The sequence below is a fragment of the Acomys russatus genome, chromosome 5 (assembly GCF_903995435.1).
Source record: "Acomys russatus chromosome 5, mAcoRus1.1, whole genome shotgun sequence".
In the NCBI taxonomy this organism is placed as follows: domain Eukaryota; kingdom Metazoa; phylum Chordata; class Mammalia; order Rodentia; family Muridae; genus Acomys; species Acomys russatus.
The window spans coordinates 29,705,194-29,721,291 of record NC_067141.1 but is presented as its reverse complement, the minus strand read 5'-3'; the positions used below and the strand labels follow the sequence as shown (position 1 = coordinate 29,721,291).

Here is a 16,098-nt window from a genome sequence, read left to right as displayed (position 1 = left end):
TTCAGAATCATAGGGAGACAAAAGATACCCTGGGCTACATGAGACTCTATTACCACCATCACCCAAAAAAATTCACAAATATAAAATTTAACAACCAGACTAGCAGCTATAACCTGGTAGGTAGTCTTAGAACTAGGAAGGATTGAAGGTTTGAGGCAAATCTAGTCTACATAGAGACCCCGTTGATCCCTCCTCCCTTGGAGGAGAAAAGGCAATTTATTCAAGACAAATCTTAGCGTTCCTTCAGTCCCTTTGGCATCTCCTTGCAGAACTTCTTTTCTTTCCTCACCCTTAGTGGCTGATTTACACCAATGCTCTTCTATAATCTCTTGTTGTCCTCACTCTCTCCGTGTGTGTGTGTGTGTGTGTGTGTGTGTGTGTGTGTGTGTGTGTGTGTTTTAAGGAGAAACAGAGAGTCTCAAAATCAGAATGTAGCCAAGGCCGATCTTGAACTCCTGATCTCTCTAGCTCCACCTCCCAAGTGCTAGGGTTAAAGACAAGACCATTATGGCCAGCCAGCTTCACGAGCTTTAGTTTGCACACTCAACTCTATGTTCAATTTTTAATTTTTTTCCCTTTCTTTTTCTACCCTGTATTTTGATGATATAACTGCCCTACTCTCTAACCTCTGAGGTGACATGTACAAAGTACAGGGTCACTAGATGCTCCACTCAAACGAGCAGGAGGGCTATGTGCCAACACCCTGACATGAAGGTCAGGAGACAAGCCCTTATTCCAGTTCTACCACTCAGCCTGTGTGATCTGGCTGCTTTGCCATCAGTCTCCTTTCAAAACTTCCTGGTAGTAACATTTTACAAGTCTACGCTTAGTATTTCAAAATGGTTCCCCTCAATTCCTCCATCTCGGTCAAGTCCTCTCCGTTTTCCCAGCTTTATCTCCCTATATGCAATATATTACCAAGTCTTATCACCATTTTTCACTTTCATAACTGAAGTTTCTGCCTTAGCAAAGGTTATCTGGGGATATTTTTATTTGAGCTTTTTGTTTTTAGGCAGAGCCTTGCCCAAGCTCACTTCCAGCTCTCAATTGTGCTTCAGCCTCCAGTGCTGGCTTTACAGTGATGGGATTAAAGGCAAAGGTTGCCACGCAAATGGGCGGTGTGCCACAACAGTAAGGAAGCACTAGAGCTTTGGCCCTGAATAAACCATTTCAGTTCCACATCTCCATCTGTACTACAAAGTCAGGCAGAAACCATTTGTTTAGCTCTAAAATCCAACTAGTGCTTTTTTGTTGTGTTTGGGGTTGTTTTTTGAGACAGTGTCTCACACTGTAATTCAGGCTAACCTAGAACTTATGGCAACCCTCCTGCCTTAACCTCCCAAATACCTGTTGGGATTACAGGCATGAGCCACCACACCTGGCTTACCTCTCAACAATCTAGCTACAGTTATATCCATATCCACATAAGTAAACATAAGCCTGTGCTTCAAGAAAATAAAGAGAAACACTTATCAGTATCGTCTGATTACTGCTGCAAATTGCTCGTGATAACTCTATCAGTAATCATCTTAGCATCATCTTGAGTAATGAAAAAGCAGTCTAGCAGCTTATGTGGACACTACAACCTTTCTCCTAATTACTTATGAACTACTGACTTATCCTTAATTTTGGCACAATATAACTAATCCACACTTACCAAGAGGCTTACTAGACCTCTTCAAACAATCTCTCTAGTAAACCACATTCTATATATTCTCTGCACTAAAATGACAATCACTCACACTGAATGAAAAATGAAGTTAAAGGACTAAGAGGTAAAATTAAGGAAATTTCTAGACATAGATATTACAGCACTGAATCCTAGAACTACAGGCCTCAAAAACAAAGTCAGGAGTGGTGGTTCTCAACTTTAATCCCAGCACTCTGAAGGCATGAGGCAGGAGGATCTCTGAGGCCAGCCTGGTCTCACAAGTTCCAGGCCAGCCCAGACTGCATAATAAGACCATGTTCCAAAACGGGATGAGGGGTCTGGGAGGCCTGGGAACACAGCTCAGGACTGTGGCACATGCTCATCACAAACAAGGGCCTGGATCTAATACCTAAACCAACAAAAGCAATATGGCACAAGGCCTAATGCTCCCACCTTTGACACCAGGTCAGTCTCTGAGTTGAAGGCCAGCCTGGTCTACACAGCAAGTTCCAGCACTATCAGAGAGACCTTCTCTCTCCTCTCTCTCTCTCTCTCTCTCTCTCTCTCTCTCTCTCTCTCTCTCTCTCACACACACACACACACACACACACACACACACACACACAGAGACACACACACAGACACACACAGGGGTCTCTGTGTAGCCTTGGCTGTCCTGGACTTGTTTTGTAGACCAGGCTGGTCTCAAACTCAGAGCTTCACTTGCCTCTGCCTCTCCAAGTGCTGGGATTACAGAGGTGTGCCACTCCCACCAGGCCATGGTTGGTCTTTTCAATCTTACAAAAGAATACATAAAACCTAGTAACTTCAACTATAAGGACATTATTAGAACAACTACGGGTGTAGCTCAGTGGTAGAGTGCTTGCCTAACACGCACAGGGCTCTGGATTTGATCCCAAGCACCAAGGATATACAAACAGATACACACACAACAGCCAATTAGATTTTTGGCCTATCTGTCTGGGACAGAATATCATGGAGCCCAGGCTCTCCTTGAACTTCTGCATCCACTTCCTGAATACTGGGATCACTGGCCCAGCTTAATTCTACCAACTGTGGTACATGCCCAGCCCCATAATGAGTAAGTGTAAGTGGTTCTCAAATATTTAAGAATACCATCTGAACAGATATGTATTCAATGAAACTGATTAATTGAAAGCAGTTACCATTGCTACTTCAAAAAAATTTTAATTTAATGGATTAAACAATGTAGATCCAAGTTTGGCAACTTTGGCAATACTAACTAACACTAGTGGCCAGATAATCCTTTGAGGAGAGAGGAGGTAATATGGACTACCTGACATTTAGCATCCTCTGTCTGTACCCACTATGGTAGTAGGACACATGGATGTGAGCCAGGAGTAGTAGCCAACACCTTTAATCCCAGTACTCAGGAGGCAGAGGCAGGTGGATCACTGTGAGTTCCAGGCCAGCCTGGTCTACAAAGCAAGTCCAGGACAGCCAAGGCTACGCAGAGAAACCCTGTCTTGAAAAACAAACAAACAACAACAACAAAGACACATGGACATAAAAATCATCTTCTGTTAAGAACCACCACTGAGGAGCTAGAAAGATGGCTCAGTAGCTAAGACACTTGCTGTTCTTGCAGTACTTGGGGTCTGGCTCCCAGCACCCACGTAGCAGCTCCTTACTGCCCGTAAGTCCATTTCCGTGCCTCCTTCTGCCCTCTGCAGGCACCAGGCACACACATGGTGCACATACATACATGCAGCCAAAACACTCATACACATAAATCTTTAAGAAAAAAAAAAAAAGTCTAAGCCGGGTGTGGTGGCGCACGCCTTTAATCCCATCCCAGCACTCGGGAGGCAGAAGCAGGCGGATCGCTGTGAGTTCGAGGCCAGCCTGGTCTACAAAGTGAGTCCAGGATGGCCGAGGCTACACAGAGAAATCCTGTCTTGAAAAACCAAAACAAAACAGAACAAAAAAAAAAAAAGTCTAAATAAATTTAAAAGAACCACTGAAAACTCAGGACTCATCCTCACTATCCAGAGGATTCTCAAAAGCTGTAAAAACATTTTACTGAGCAGACTATATGACTCACAGTGGAGTCATGACCTGATTTTTCCAGTTCCCTTCTGAAATAACATATTCTCTAAAGGGCAAAAGCAACACACCCAAGGAGGCATACCATTCCTTGCCTTGCCTTTACTGGCAATCTTAGAGCTCCTGATTTACAAAGCCAGAGGAAAAAAAATTACTGACAAAGGAAGTGTGCTAAGAAGCCCTCTCCTAACAAAACTGGATGCAGTTCTTTCTGGTTTCTATGTTGCACTTTAGCTTAAGGCAGTAAATGTGCAAGTAGATACACAGAAAAGGTTGTTGAAAAGGTTGTTGCGGGGCTGGAGAGATGGCTCAGAGGTTAAGAGCACTGGCTGTTCTTCCAGAGGTCCTGAGTTCAATTCCCAGCAACCACATGGTGGCTCACAACCATCTTTAATGAGATCTGGTGCCCTCTCTGGCCTGCAGGCACACATGGGGGTAGAGAACTGTATAAATAATAAATAAATAAAATCTTTAAAAAAGAAAAGAAAAGGTTGTTGCATGAAACTACTCAAACCCAAAAACTAGACTACTGGGAAAATGTATATTCTCATTAAAGTATTTAGGAGTAAATTTTTTTCCCAATTCATTCACTATAGATAATCTCTGTGCACAAAGATGCTTAACAAAACCAACAGAAACAAATGCATCTAATGTTTCGTGGGTTTATGACAACCAAGTACAACTGAACAGTATTTAGGATTCAGACAGTCAAGAGGGCTCAGCAAGAAAAGGTGCTGCTTTCAAAGTACGCCCACCTGAGTTCTATCACTGGGACCCAGAAGCAGAGAATTACAAAGCTGTCCTCCAACCGGCACATACAGGCCCCGGCATAATCACCCACATGCATCGTGAATACATACACAATGATAATAATGATGATAATTTTTAACTAAAAAAAGTTCAGAAACTATAAAGACAGGGCTAAATCTAAAACTTAAACCAAAAGTTGGGTGAAATGGCATGCCGTCACAGCTAATCAAAATGCTGAGACAGGGGCTGGTGAGATGGTTCAACAGTTAAACTGCTCTCCAAAAGGACCCAAGTTCAATCCCCAGCACTCACGTGGCAGCTCATAACTGTCTATTACTCCAGTTCCTGGGGATCCAACACCCTCATACACACTAGGCAAAACACCAATGTATATAAAATAAAAATAAGTTATCAAAATGCTGAGATGGGGATCACTTGAATTCAGAGTTCAAAGATAGCCTAGGCAGCACCGAGAGTCCTTCATCTTAAAACAAAATAAAAACTAATCAGCTTCTGGGAGGCAGAAGCAGGCAGATCTCCAAGTTCGAGACCAGCCTGGTCTACAAAGTGAGTCCAGAACAGCCAAGTCTACACAGAAAAACTCTCTCTCAAAACAAAACAAAACAAAACAACCCAAACTATTCAGCCTCTATCTCAGGTAGGGAAAAAAGCACTTTCTGATTTATTTTTTCAAGACAGGATTTCTCCGTGTGCCCTGGAACTGGCTCTATAGACCAAGCTGGGCTTAACTCAGGAGATTCATCTGCTTCTGCCTATTGTAACTTCACTTGCCTCTTTCTAATCAGCCTGAAGGTTTTAATTAGTCAAATTACAGGGGTTTTTGGGAGTTTTTTGTTTGTTTTTTTGTTTTGTTTTGTTTTTTGGTTTTTCAAGACAGAGTTTCTCTGTGTAGCCTAGGCTGTCCTGGATCCGCTTTGTACACCAGGCTGACCACTGTCTCCCAAGTGCTGGGATTAAAGGCGAGCCACCACACCTGCCATAAGACTATCTTATTGGCAATATTTACTTGGCTTATAGTCAGGCGTGGTGGCGCGCTCACCTTTAATTTCAGCACACAGGAGGCAGAGGCAGACGGATCTTTGAGTTCCAGGCCAGCCTGGTCTACAAAGAGAGTTCCAGGATAGCCAGGGCTACAGAGATACGTAAAATCTATCACAACTTATTTATAATATATTTTTAGCTGTGAGATACATCAACGCATGTTCTAAGGAAAGAAATTCAAATAAGAACTTTTTTTTTTGTTGTTTTTTAGAGACAGGGTTTCTCTATGTAGCCTACTTGGTCTGATATATTTTGATGCTAATTAATAAAAGGCTGTTTCACCTGGGCAAACGAGATAGGTGTGGCTAAGGCTCCTCAGCTTGGGGGAGACAGAGAGAATCTTGGGAAGAAGAGAGACCTGAGGAAAAGTTGTGTTACTTTAATACTTCTCAACATGAAACACAAGACCATAAGGAACTTTAAAAAGCATCCAGTGCAATAGTGCGTGTCTGCAATCACATCACTTCCGAGGCAGAAGCAGATCAGAAGTTTAAGGTCAGCCTTAACTGAAGTCCAGCTTAGGCCCCATAAAATTCCTGTCTCAAAAAGACAAAAGATTAACAGGAATGCTGGTCATTATGGCTAATTTTTTAAATTTACATTTATTTATTTGCTTGCTTGTTTGTTTGTTTTTGTTTTTGAGACAAGGTTTCTCTGTGGAGACCTGGCTGTCCTGGACTCACTTTATACACCAGACTGGCCTCAAACTCATAGCGATCCACCTGCCTCTGCCTCCCGAGTGCTGGGATTAAAGGCGTGCACCACCACGCCCAGCACTTGCTTGTTTGTTTAATGTGTGTTCTTGTGTACAGCGCACATGTGGAAGTCAGAGGACAATTTGTAGGAATCAGTTCTCTCCTTGGATGGTGTGGGTGCCAGGAATCACACTTTGGTTAAGCCTAGGTGGTAACCTTTACCTGCTGACCACTGGTCTGACCTATCATGGGTAAATTCTAAATCAATTTTCAAACAAGTTCACATCCATCTAAGCTGCTCATAGGAACTTCATATTTCTTTCATGTGATTCTCTATTATTCATTTTAGGATTTTTGTTTGGCTTACTGGGACAAAACCTCCAACTCAAAAGTCCTCCTGCCTCAACCTCCACAATGCTAAACTCATACATATGTGCCCTCCTGCCCAGCTCCATTATTTTGTTTCAATTAGTGATTAGATTATAACTTTTATGTAGAAAACCAATTTTTTGTCGGGCATGGGTGGTGCATGCCTTTAATCCCAGCACTCGGGAGGCAGAGGCCAGCCTGGTCTATAAAGTGAGTCCAGTCCAGGACAGCCAAGGATATACAGAGAAACCCTGTCTCAAAAAACCAAAAGAAAAAAAAAAAAAGAAAAGCAAAGAAAAAGAAAACCAATTTTCTTTGTCTTTTCCTTTTATTGGAGGGGAGGGTAGACGTTTGAGAAAGGGTCTCATAAAAGCCAGGCTGAACTTCAAATTCAATTCACTATGTAGCCAAGCACGCCCCTGGCTCCTCATGCTGTGTCTCCACCTCTCAAGGGCCACACAGATCACAGGCCTGCATCAGCCTGTCCACTCAAAAACGTTTAACCCCATTGTGAAGAGCCCTAGGAACTAGGGTTAAGCTCTGTAAAACACAAAAATGAAAGGAACTGGGTTCAATCCCTAGCATCACGAAGCAAATAGGTCTTATTTACTAAACATTAAGAAAAATATCCTGAGAGCTGGGTGCGGTGGCACACACCTTTAATCCCAGCATTCGGGCAGGTGGATCACCATGAGTTCCAGGCCAACCTGGTCTACAAAGTGAGTCCAAGACAGCCAAGGCAACACAGAGAAACCGTCTTGAAAAAAAAATGAAAAAGAAAACCATCCTGGCACACAATCCTTTGGTTGGTTGGTTGGTTGGTTTGGTTTTGAGATAAAGATTCTTGACTGTCCTGAACTCACTATGATGTGGACCAGGCTGGCCTCGAACTCAGAGAGCTGCCTGCCTCTACCTCTCCGAGTGCTGGGATTATAGCCCGCCAATGCAGTCTGTTTTTTCTTATTGTTATGATTATTACAGGAAACAAAAAACCATTGTAAAAAAGCAATATGTTGGTACTGGCCTAACGCCTCATTATGTGAACATTTTTTTTCAACCAAATATTCCTTCACTTATGTTAAAAATGCACAGGAATTTCTAGGATACAAGCTGGTTTCCATAGGAAGCGAAACAACGCTCATTTGACTTTGCTATTAATAAGGATGCTGAAAACCTGACACAGATTACACGTCCCCACTTCTCCAAAGCAAAACTGCGAACCATGTGGTTTTAGTCTGTTAGGCTTTTTTTCACCTTTCACAAAATATTCTACTTCATATTCAAATTTAAAGGCTGGGGTTTGCTAAAAGGTTCTCCAAACACTACTGTTGCTGTTGGGGTTTTTTGTTTGTTTGTTTGTTTTTCGAGATAGGGTTTCATGTTGGGTTTTTTTTGTTTTGTTTTGTTTTGTCTTTAGATTTCGCAACTGAAACTTGCAATCATTTCAGGAGCATAGGATTAAACAAGCACAATGCCCAATGCCAGGTGAAATGACAGGCAAAATCGCATCCGTGAATTTACGGTGGGACTACTTAGCTTTCACTTAGTGCTTTTATTACCTCATTTTATTGATGTCTTCGGGAAAGCAAAGGAACCAAACGTACTCAAAAAAACAAAAAACAAAAAACTTGCAAAACAACCCATTTAGGCCAGTTCTTTATACCTCCTAACATGGAGATAAGCGCGGGTGGAAAACGAACTTTACCAAATATTGTCACTACCTCCAAGGTCGTTCCGATTAAAATAAAGCGTTTCAACTCCAAGGCTGCCCCGCAGCATTCCAGCACTCTAAGGCTGAACCACAAACCCTTCCCCACCGGCCCGCTAAGGCCGCCGCCAGCCTTGCTTCCCGGGCCCCGAGCGTGCCAAGCTTCCCGGGCTGGAGCGCGCCGCCGCCCGGCACGCCCTGCCCTGCACAGGGCGGAGCTCGACCCGCCGGAGCAGCAGGCCGCACGAGGCCCGGGGCTCGGGGCAGCCACGGAGGACGGTCCCTGCTCCCGGAGCCCCGGCCCTCAACTCTGAGCCTCGGAGGCACCCGGCGGCGCGCCCGGGCGTCCCACGAGGAAGGGCGGCGGCGGCGACAGGGACGAGCTGTCACCTCGGAGAAGCACTGGCAGGCGGCGTGGGTGACCACAGAGCGGGTCCGAGGAAAGCTGGACGCCTCACCTGCTCCTCTCGATGCCACCGCTGCTGTTCGCTGAGGGGACAACATGGAGCCTCCGCCTTCAGCAGAAGTAGCAGAGGCGCAGAAGACAGGAGCGGGCTGAGGCAGTCCTGGGGGAGGGACACGGGCGGGGCCCGGACTTCGGGAGAGAACGAGGAGGAGGAGCGCGTGGAGCGAATGCTCACAGCTCGCGGGAGAGCACGGCCGACGGCGCAGGGCGTGGCGAGGGCGGGAAAGCGCACGCGGCCGAGTCCCGCCACTGTTCCGTGCGCCTGCGCCTCGTGCCTCCGGTACCTGTGACTGCGTACTGGACTCTCAGGTCCATCGGGAATTGTAGTCCGGCGCTCTCCGGGCCCGGCCCCACTGTCCAGAGTCTTCGCCCTCATCCGGGGCGTAGAGGAAGCGGAGGAGGAGGAGGAGGATGGGACCGAGCGGGTCTTCCGACTGTTGAACTACAACTCCCAGCAGGCCTTGCAAAGGCAGGGTGGGGGAAATGAAGAGGGCTCTTAGAAGACCCTGCCTTTAACCTAAAGCGGAGACTAGGGCCGGGTTTTGGCCACCCGGTTCCAGCCGGGAGCCCCCACCCGGCCCGTGTGGTGGGCGCTGCTGTTCCCTGCTGGCCAGCACTACAGGCGGTGGTCTGAAAGAAGGCCACAACCCAGGATGACGTGAATATTTTGATGATTTTGACTTCACAAGGACAGACCATCGTGACTTCATTATCATCATCACCCCTAATTCCTGTCCTGGACCAAGTTGTTTTGTGGTCGCTATTGGTTTATTTTTTGGTGGTGTTGTTTTTGTTTTTGTTTTGTGTTTTGTTTTGTTTTTCAAGGCAGGGTTTCTCTATGTAATAGCCTTGGCTGTCCTGGAACGCTCTTTGTAGACCAGGCTGGCCTTGAACTCACAGAGGTCTGCCTGCCTCAGCCTCCCGAGGGCTGGGATTAGAAGCGTTAACCATCGCGGCCTGGTTCAGCTGGACCAAGTGTTAAGTGAACATGGAACAGTGTACAGCAGGGACTCGCCAGCGGTAGCACATGCCTGTAACCCTAGCACTCCGGGAGGCAAAGAAAGGTAGATCTCTGAATTCGAAGCCAGCCTGGTCTACAAGGCCAGTCCAGGGCTGCCCAGAAAAACAGAAACCCGGTCTCTTATATTTTTGGTCGTGAGCCTATCCTTTAACGGCTGAGTTGTCTCTCCAGCCCAAGAAACCTTGTCTTGAAAACTAAAACAAACAAACAAACCACATACACAAGGTGGGGGGGGGGGTGAGAGGGAGGGTCAGGGGTTGTCAGGTCCTGGGTACTGAACTGCATAATGAGTTCCTGTCTCAAAAACAAACATGGCGTGGCATAGAACACGCCCAGCCCTCGGGAGGCAGAGGCAGGCGGATCTCTGTGAGTTCAAAGCCAGCCTGGTCTTCAAAGTTAATCCAGGACAGCCAAGGCTACACAGAGAAACCCTGTCTCTAGTGCGACCTCTGCTAGAGTTTCTCTGTTCTAAGACATGACCCACCTTCCGTGAATGTAATGATTCCAGGGCCTTGTTTCAAAGTTGCTTTACAAACTGAAGTTAGCCGGGCGTGGTGGCACACACCTGTAATCCCAGCACTCAGGAGGCAGAGGCAGGCGGATCGCTGTGAGTTCGAGGCCAGCCTGGTCTACAAAGTGAGTCCGGGACAGTCAAGGCTACACAGAGAAACCCTGTCTTCAAAAAACCATAAAAAAACAAAAACAAAGTGAAGTTGTTGGAAAATGCTTTTATTCATACGTGACATAAGATTGTGAAATTGAAACTTGCCACAACTGAAGGGAGCACTGTTTTCTGATATCTAACAAACCCTATAAATGCAAGTGGCTGTGCATCTTCCCCACCCAGCCACCACCACCACTGACCTTCACCACAGCTTCATTCAGTTCAGCAAATGTTTGCTTCCTTCTGCCTACCCAGAACTTCCCAGCAACCACCTCTACACCTTGCCAAGTCTTTCAGCTAGCTATCTGTACTTCCTAAGTGATTAAGCCAGAGGCACTGGGGTAAAGATTATTCTACCTTAGCCTACCTAAAGAAATGCTCTTTATTTAATCTTATTTTATGTGCATTAGTGTGAAGGTGTCAGATCACTAACTGGAATTACAGACAGTTGTGAGCTGCCATGTGGGTGCTGGGAATTGAACCTGGGTCCTTTGGAAGAGCAGACAGTGCTCTTAACCACTGAGCCAGCTCTCCAGCTTCCCTGCCCCCTTGCTGATCCACCCCTAACCCAGACTCTCAAGACTGTTGGGAAACTCCGTTCCAGCTTTTAGATTTGAGACAGATTGGATCTTCCAGGCTGTTGTGCAGTTGCTTCTTCTAAGATGGACATGACCATTTGCTGTCTTGAGTCAGCAGCTGTGATCACCCACAGGAGACTCTCCTGGGACCAGGCCTATTAATGTCCCCTTGTGAGAGGGAGGTGCATATTCAGAAACCTTGGGAGCTCTTCAGAGACCCCTCACTGCTCCCGAGCTTGTATTGGAGGTGGAAAGTCAACCAGAAGAGGAACTCTTCCATTACTGAAGCTGCCTTTAAGTGGCCCAAGAAACTCCTCAGTGGTGCAGCTCTATGTGGGTCATCCATGCTGCAGGTGACACTCTTAATTTGTATAGTTGCCCATAAGTTGCCCAAGGGACTTCCTGGTGATGTAACTGCCTTTGAGTCACCCACGCACCTATAGGCAGCCTCAATAAACTCAATGGTTCAGCAAGCTAAACTTGGATGGGATTCACTCTTTGCTGTGTCAGTGCCCCTACCCCCAGGATAAATAGGCCTGCCTTTCCATCTCCCAAGAAAAAGGTCACACAGCGCAGGCAAACGTGGTCCATGAAAAAACTAGAAGTGAACATCAGGAGAAGAGGTTAATTCAGAAGACAAGACCTACTGGACATGACACAACTCCATTATATGTAAGTAGACGAGGCAAAGGTCAATGACTTTGTCGAAATTGCAAACATTGTGTAAGAATTTAAAATCACCCACACATCCTAGCGTTCTCCAGTGCCCTCTTCTAAACTATGTCTTTTAATTTTTATTTTATTCTTTTCTCCTATATTACATCTCAACTGCCGTTTCCCCTCCCTCCCCCCTGCAGCTTCTCCCTCCTCTCCTCTCCCCTCAGATTGACATCTGTCTTCCTCCCTTCCGAAAAGAGCCTCCCAGGGACAGCGACCAAACACAGCATAAGGTACAGTAAGACCAGGTACACACCGTAACATCAAGGCCAGAAGAAGCAACTCAGTAGGAGGAAAAGGGTCAGAGACAGCCCCTGCTCCCACTGTAGGAGTCCTGCACCGAGCTACTCAGCCATAACACATACGCGTAGGACCTAGGTGAGACCCCCTACAGGGTCCCTGATCTCTTCCAGCCCCCATGAATCCCAGTCAGGTGATTCCATGGCCATGTTCTTGTGGTGTCCCTGACCCTTCTGGTTCCTTTGATCCTTCTTACTCCATAGGACTCCCCAAGCTCTGCCTAATGTTTGGCTGTGGGACGCTGTGTCTGCACCCATCAGTTGTTGGATAAAGTGTCTCTGGTCTCTCTGATGATGATAATGCTAGGCTCCAGTCCAGAACACTCTACTGCCTTACAGAAGATGGCCAGTTCAGCCTGCCTGTCCTCCATTACTAGGAGTCTTTGCCAGGGTTATTCTCATAGGTTACATGGAGTTTCCATTGCACTAGGTTTCTACTCACTCCCAAAATGCCCTCAGTGTGGATGCAGGCACATGGCATGACCAGAGGTGAAGGTAACATGTAGCCACTTTTGAGTGGTTAAGGCCATTGGATCTGGGGCCAGAGTGACTGGCATTAAATTTTGATACTAATGCTCATTAGCTGTGCAAACTCAGGTGAGCTAATTCATCTCTCTGAATCTGCTCCATCAGTTACATACTAATTCTATCGCCCACAGTTTAGGATTAAGTGAGATGTGCTTGTCCCTGATGACTGTTCTGTGGTTAGTCTGGAACTGGTCATTATATTCATTCTGGAAAAGCAAAGCAAAGTCATGAATACTCAGGGTACTTAAGTATGTTAGGAAGCATAAAAATAGCAAAAATTGTTGTCCAAAATGACATCCACTGTGACTCAGATTCCAAAGCTTTCCCAAAATAGGACATTCGTTATGTTCCAGGCACAGTTGAGAGGCTGCAGAAGACGCATTCCTGTCTTCCACAGACTCTCAGTCTTGTGGTGTAAACAGCTAAGGATCATTCCCTACTGATAGCACAGTGGCACCATTTGGCCTCTCACCACCTGCTTACAGGACCAATGGCTAAGCAACTTCAAAAGGACAGACCCCCGCCTGTCTTGAAATCATTTAAAAACCAACTGGGTTTGGGGTAGAGCTCAATAGGAAAAACACTTAGCCGTTCTGGGCTCAGGGTGTAGCTCAATGGTGGAACACATGCTTAACACGTGGCAGACTCGGGGCCTGACTCCCAAGGCTCACAAAATAATGTAGATGACAGACAGACAGACAGACAGACAGACAGACAGACAGACAGACGCAGCTAGATATTGGCACCTTAATGATCTTGTATATGAAATAGAGTGATGACTGTCAAGCATGGTGGCATATCCAAGAACTCAAAAGGCAGAGGCAGGTGGAGCTGAGTCCTAGGAGACAACAAGGGCTTCAGAGTGAGACCCTGGCCAAGCAGTGGTGGCACACACCTTTAATCCCAGCACTCGGGAAGCCGAGGCAGGTGGATCGTTGCCCCGGCCTGCGGGAATTCGACTAAAGCTCGGGAGGAGATTCACCTGTATGAAAATACAAGACACAAAGAAGGAGAGCAAGTCTGAATCGTTGATCAAGCTCTCAAATTTTATTTTTCTTTTTTTTTTTTTTTTTTTTTTTTTTTTTTCGAGACAGGGTTTCTCTGTGTAGCCTTGGCCATCCTGGACTCACTTTGTAGACCAGGCTGGCCTCGAACTCACAGCGATCCGCCTGCCTCTGCCTCCCGAGTGCTGGGATTAAAGGCGTGCGCCACCACGCCCGGCTTTCAAATTTTATTTTTCAAGCAGCAGTTTTTATAAGGCAGGAGATAGGGAAGCCTATTGCTATGGCAACCCAGCAACAAGCTATCTCAAGACACGGGGAAGTCCAAGCAGGTCATAACATTCGGCCACATCGAATATTTTGCTCTGTCTTTATCTAGTCTAACTGATAAACCACAACAGGGTGGCTCCATCTTAATCTTATCTTTAGTCTGACTGCCGAATCACAACAGGGCCAGCTGGTTTCTGGCAAATGGACAGACTGCTGGAGGAATGGAAACCTAAAGGTGCAGGCTCTGACAATATGGCCTACTGTCCCCAACAAATCGCTGTGAGTTCAAGGCCAGCCTGGTCTACAAAGCAAGTCCAGTACAGCCAGGCTGATTACACAGAGAAACCCCGTCTTGAAAATCCAAACCCAACCAAACCAACAAAATACACAGAATGAGAATGTCTCAAAAAAAGAAAAGGAAAAAAAAAAAAAAAAAAAAAGAAAGAAAGAAAGAAAGAAAAGAAAAGAAAAAGGAAAACCTGTGGTCCCAAGTACTGAGGAAGCTAAAGCAGGAAGGTGATCTGAGGCTAGCCAACAAAGACCTTATGTCTTTAAATATATATTTTATATATATGCCGGAAGACGGCTCAGCTGGCAAAAGCCCTTACTTCACAAGACTGATTGATGACCCAGGGACCCACAGAAAAAAAGTTGCATGCAGTAACTCATCTCTGTAATCCCAGCACTCCTATGGGGATGGGAGGCAGAGGCAGGAGTGGAACACAAAACAGCTAGCAAAGTGTCAGGAACATTAAGAGCGATCGAGCCTCAAAACAAAGTGGAAGGTAAGAACAGACTCCCAAAAACTGTTCTCTGACCTACACAGGGAAGCCATGGCGTGCATGTGCTCAACTCACACGTGTCGGAAATACACAAAGTAGGGATGGAGAGATGGCCCAGCGGTTAAGAGCGCTGGTTGGAGCTGGGCGTTGTGGCGCACGGCTTTAATCCTAGCACTCGGGAGGCAGAGGCAGGTGGATTGCTGTGAGTTCAAGGCTAGCCTGGTCTACAAAGTGAGTCCAGGACAGCAAAGGCTACACAGGTCCTGTCTCGGGGGGTGGGGGGCTGGGAAGAGCACTGGTTGGTTTTCCAGAGGATCCGGGTTCAATTCCCTGGCTCCACATGGCAGCTCACAACTGTCTATAGGTCCTACTTCATGGGTTCTCACACCTCATACAGATATACATGTGGACAAAACATGAATGTGCATAAAGTAAAAAGAAATAACTAAAATTAAAAAAAAGAAATACACAAAGTAATGAAAACTTAAATAATAAAAACAAATAAGAGCCAGCCCTCAGAAAGAAGACGTAGAAGGATTACCAAAGGTTTCAGGGTCAGCCTGGACAACATAGCAAGCAAGCTCCAGGCCAATCAGAGCCGGCCTGTCTCTTAACAACACCACCACTACCACAAACAATACATGTTAGAACTCAGCATGGTAATATAGTAAAAGTTTAAGACCTTATTGTTTCATTATTAATAGTTCATCCAACAGTATAGCCATCAAACATTTCAAAACAATCTTCCAGAGAAGATTCTAGAAGAGTGCAATGTGCACAGCACAGCAGTGCATAAAGCACAATATCCTTTGTGTTAAAAAAAAAAAAAAAAAAAAAAAAAAAAAAGAGGCCATGTGTCAAGTGTGGTGGTGCACGCCTTTGATTTCAATGAGGAAGCTGAAGAACTATCTCCATGAATTGGAGGCCAGCCTGGCCTACAAAGTGAGTTCCAGACAGCTGGGGTTATGTAGAGAGACCCTGTCTCAAGCAACAACAGCAAAGGGTGGATGGCACAGCTGAAGAGACGGCTCAGTGGTTCTGAGCACTGACAGCTCTTCTAGTGGTCCCCAGGTTGGCTCCAGGACCACTCTTGGAACTCCAGCCCCACAGGATATACAATGTCTCTGGCCTCTGAGGGCACCTGCACTTACATGCACAAACCCCTTCGCCCCCCACACACATATGTAATCAAAGAGAATAAAAACACTTTTGTAAACCAGGCATAGTGGTGTATCACGCTATTGGTCTGTGTACTTACTGTATTTTAGCATTATTTTAGACTCTCCCGCTTCTACTTATAAAATGAAAGCAGCCCACAGGTGACGCTGGAAGAAGCTCTGGGTATCTTGTATTGACTGAACCGTTTGACTACATCAGAAGCCACGTGGACCAGCCCATGTTGGTTTCTGAAAATTTGCTCTTCAGGTTCCCACGAGATTGAAATGTCCT

General features: G+C 45.9%; 2 protein-coding genes across 3 annotated transcripts in view; both read right to left on the bottom strand.

Annotated features, from left to right (window-relative positions):
- Positions 1–8,943, bottom strand: part of Atl3 (atlastin GTPase 3) — a 40,439-nt gene extending 31,496 nt beyond the window's left edge. The window contains exon 1 of one of the 2 annotated variants that reach the window (XM_051146044.1): positions 8,782–8,943. In XM_051146044.1, the coding sequence (XP_051002001.1) occupies positions 8,782–8,827 (46 nt within the window). In that variant the 5' untranslated portion in view covers positions 8,828–8,943. Of the gene's footprint in view, positions 1–8,713 lie in introns of both variants that reach the window. The other variant, XM_051146043.1, reaches the window with a different exon arrangement.
- Macrod1 (mono-ADP ribosylhydrolase 1) overlaps positions 1–16,098 on the bottom strand; it is an 899,697-nt gene that overhangs the window by 446,093 nt on the left and 437,506 nt on the right. The gene's annotated exons all lie outside the window — the stretch shown is intronic.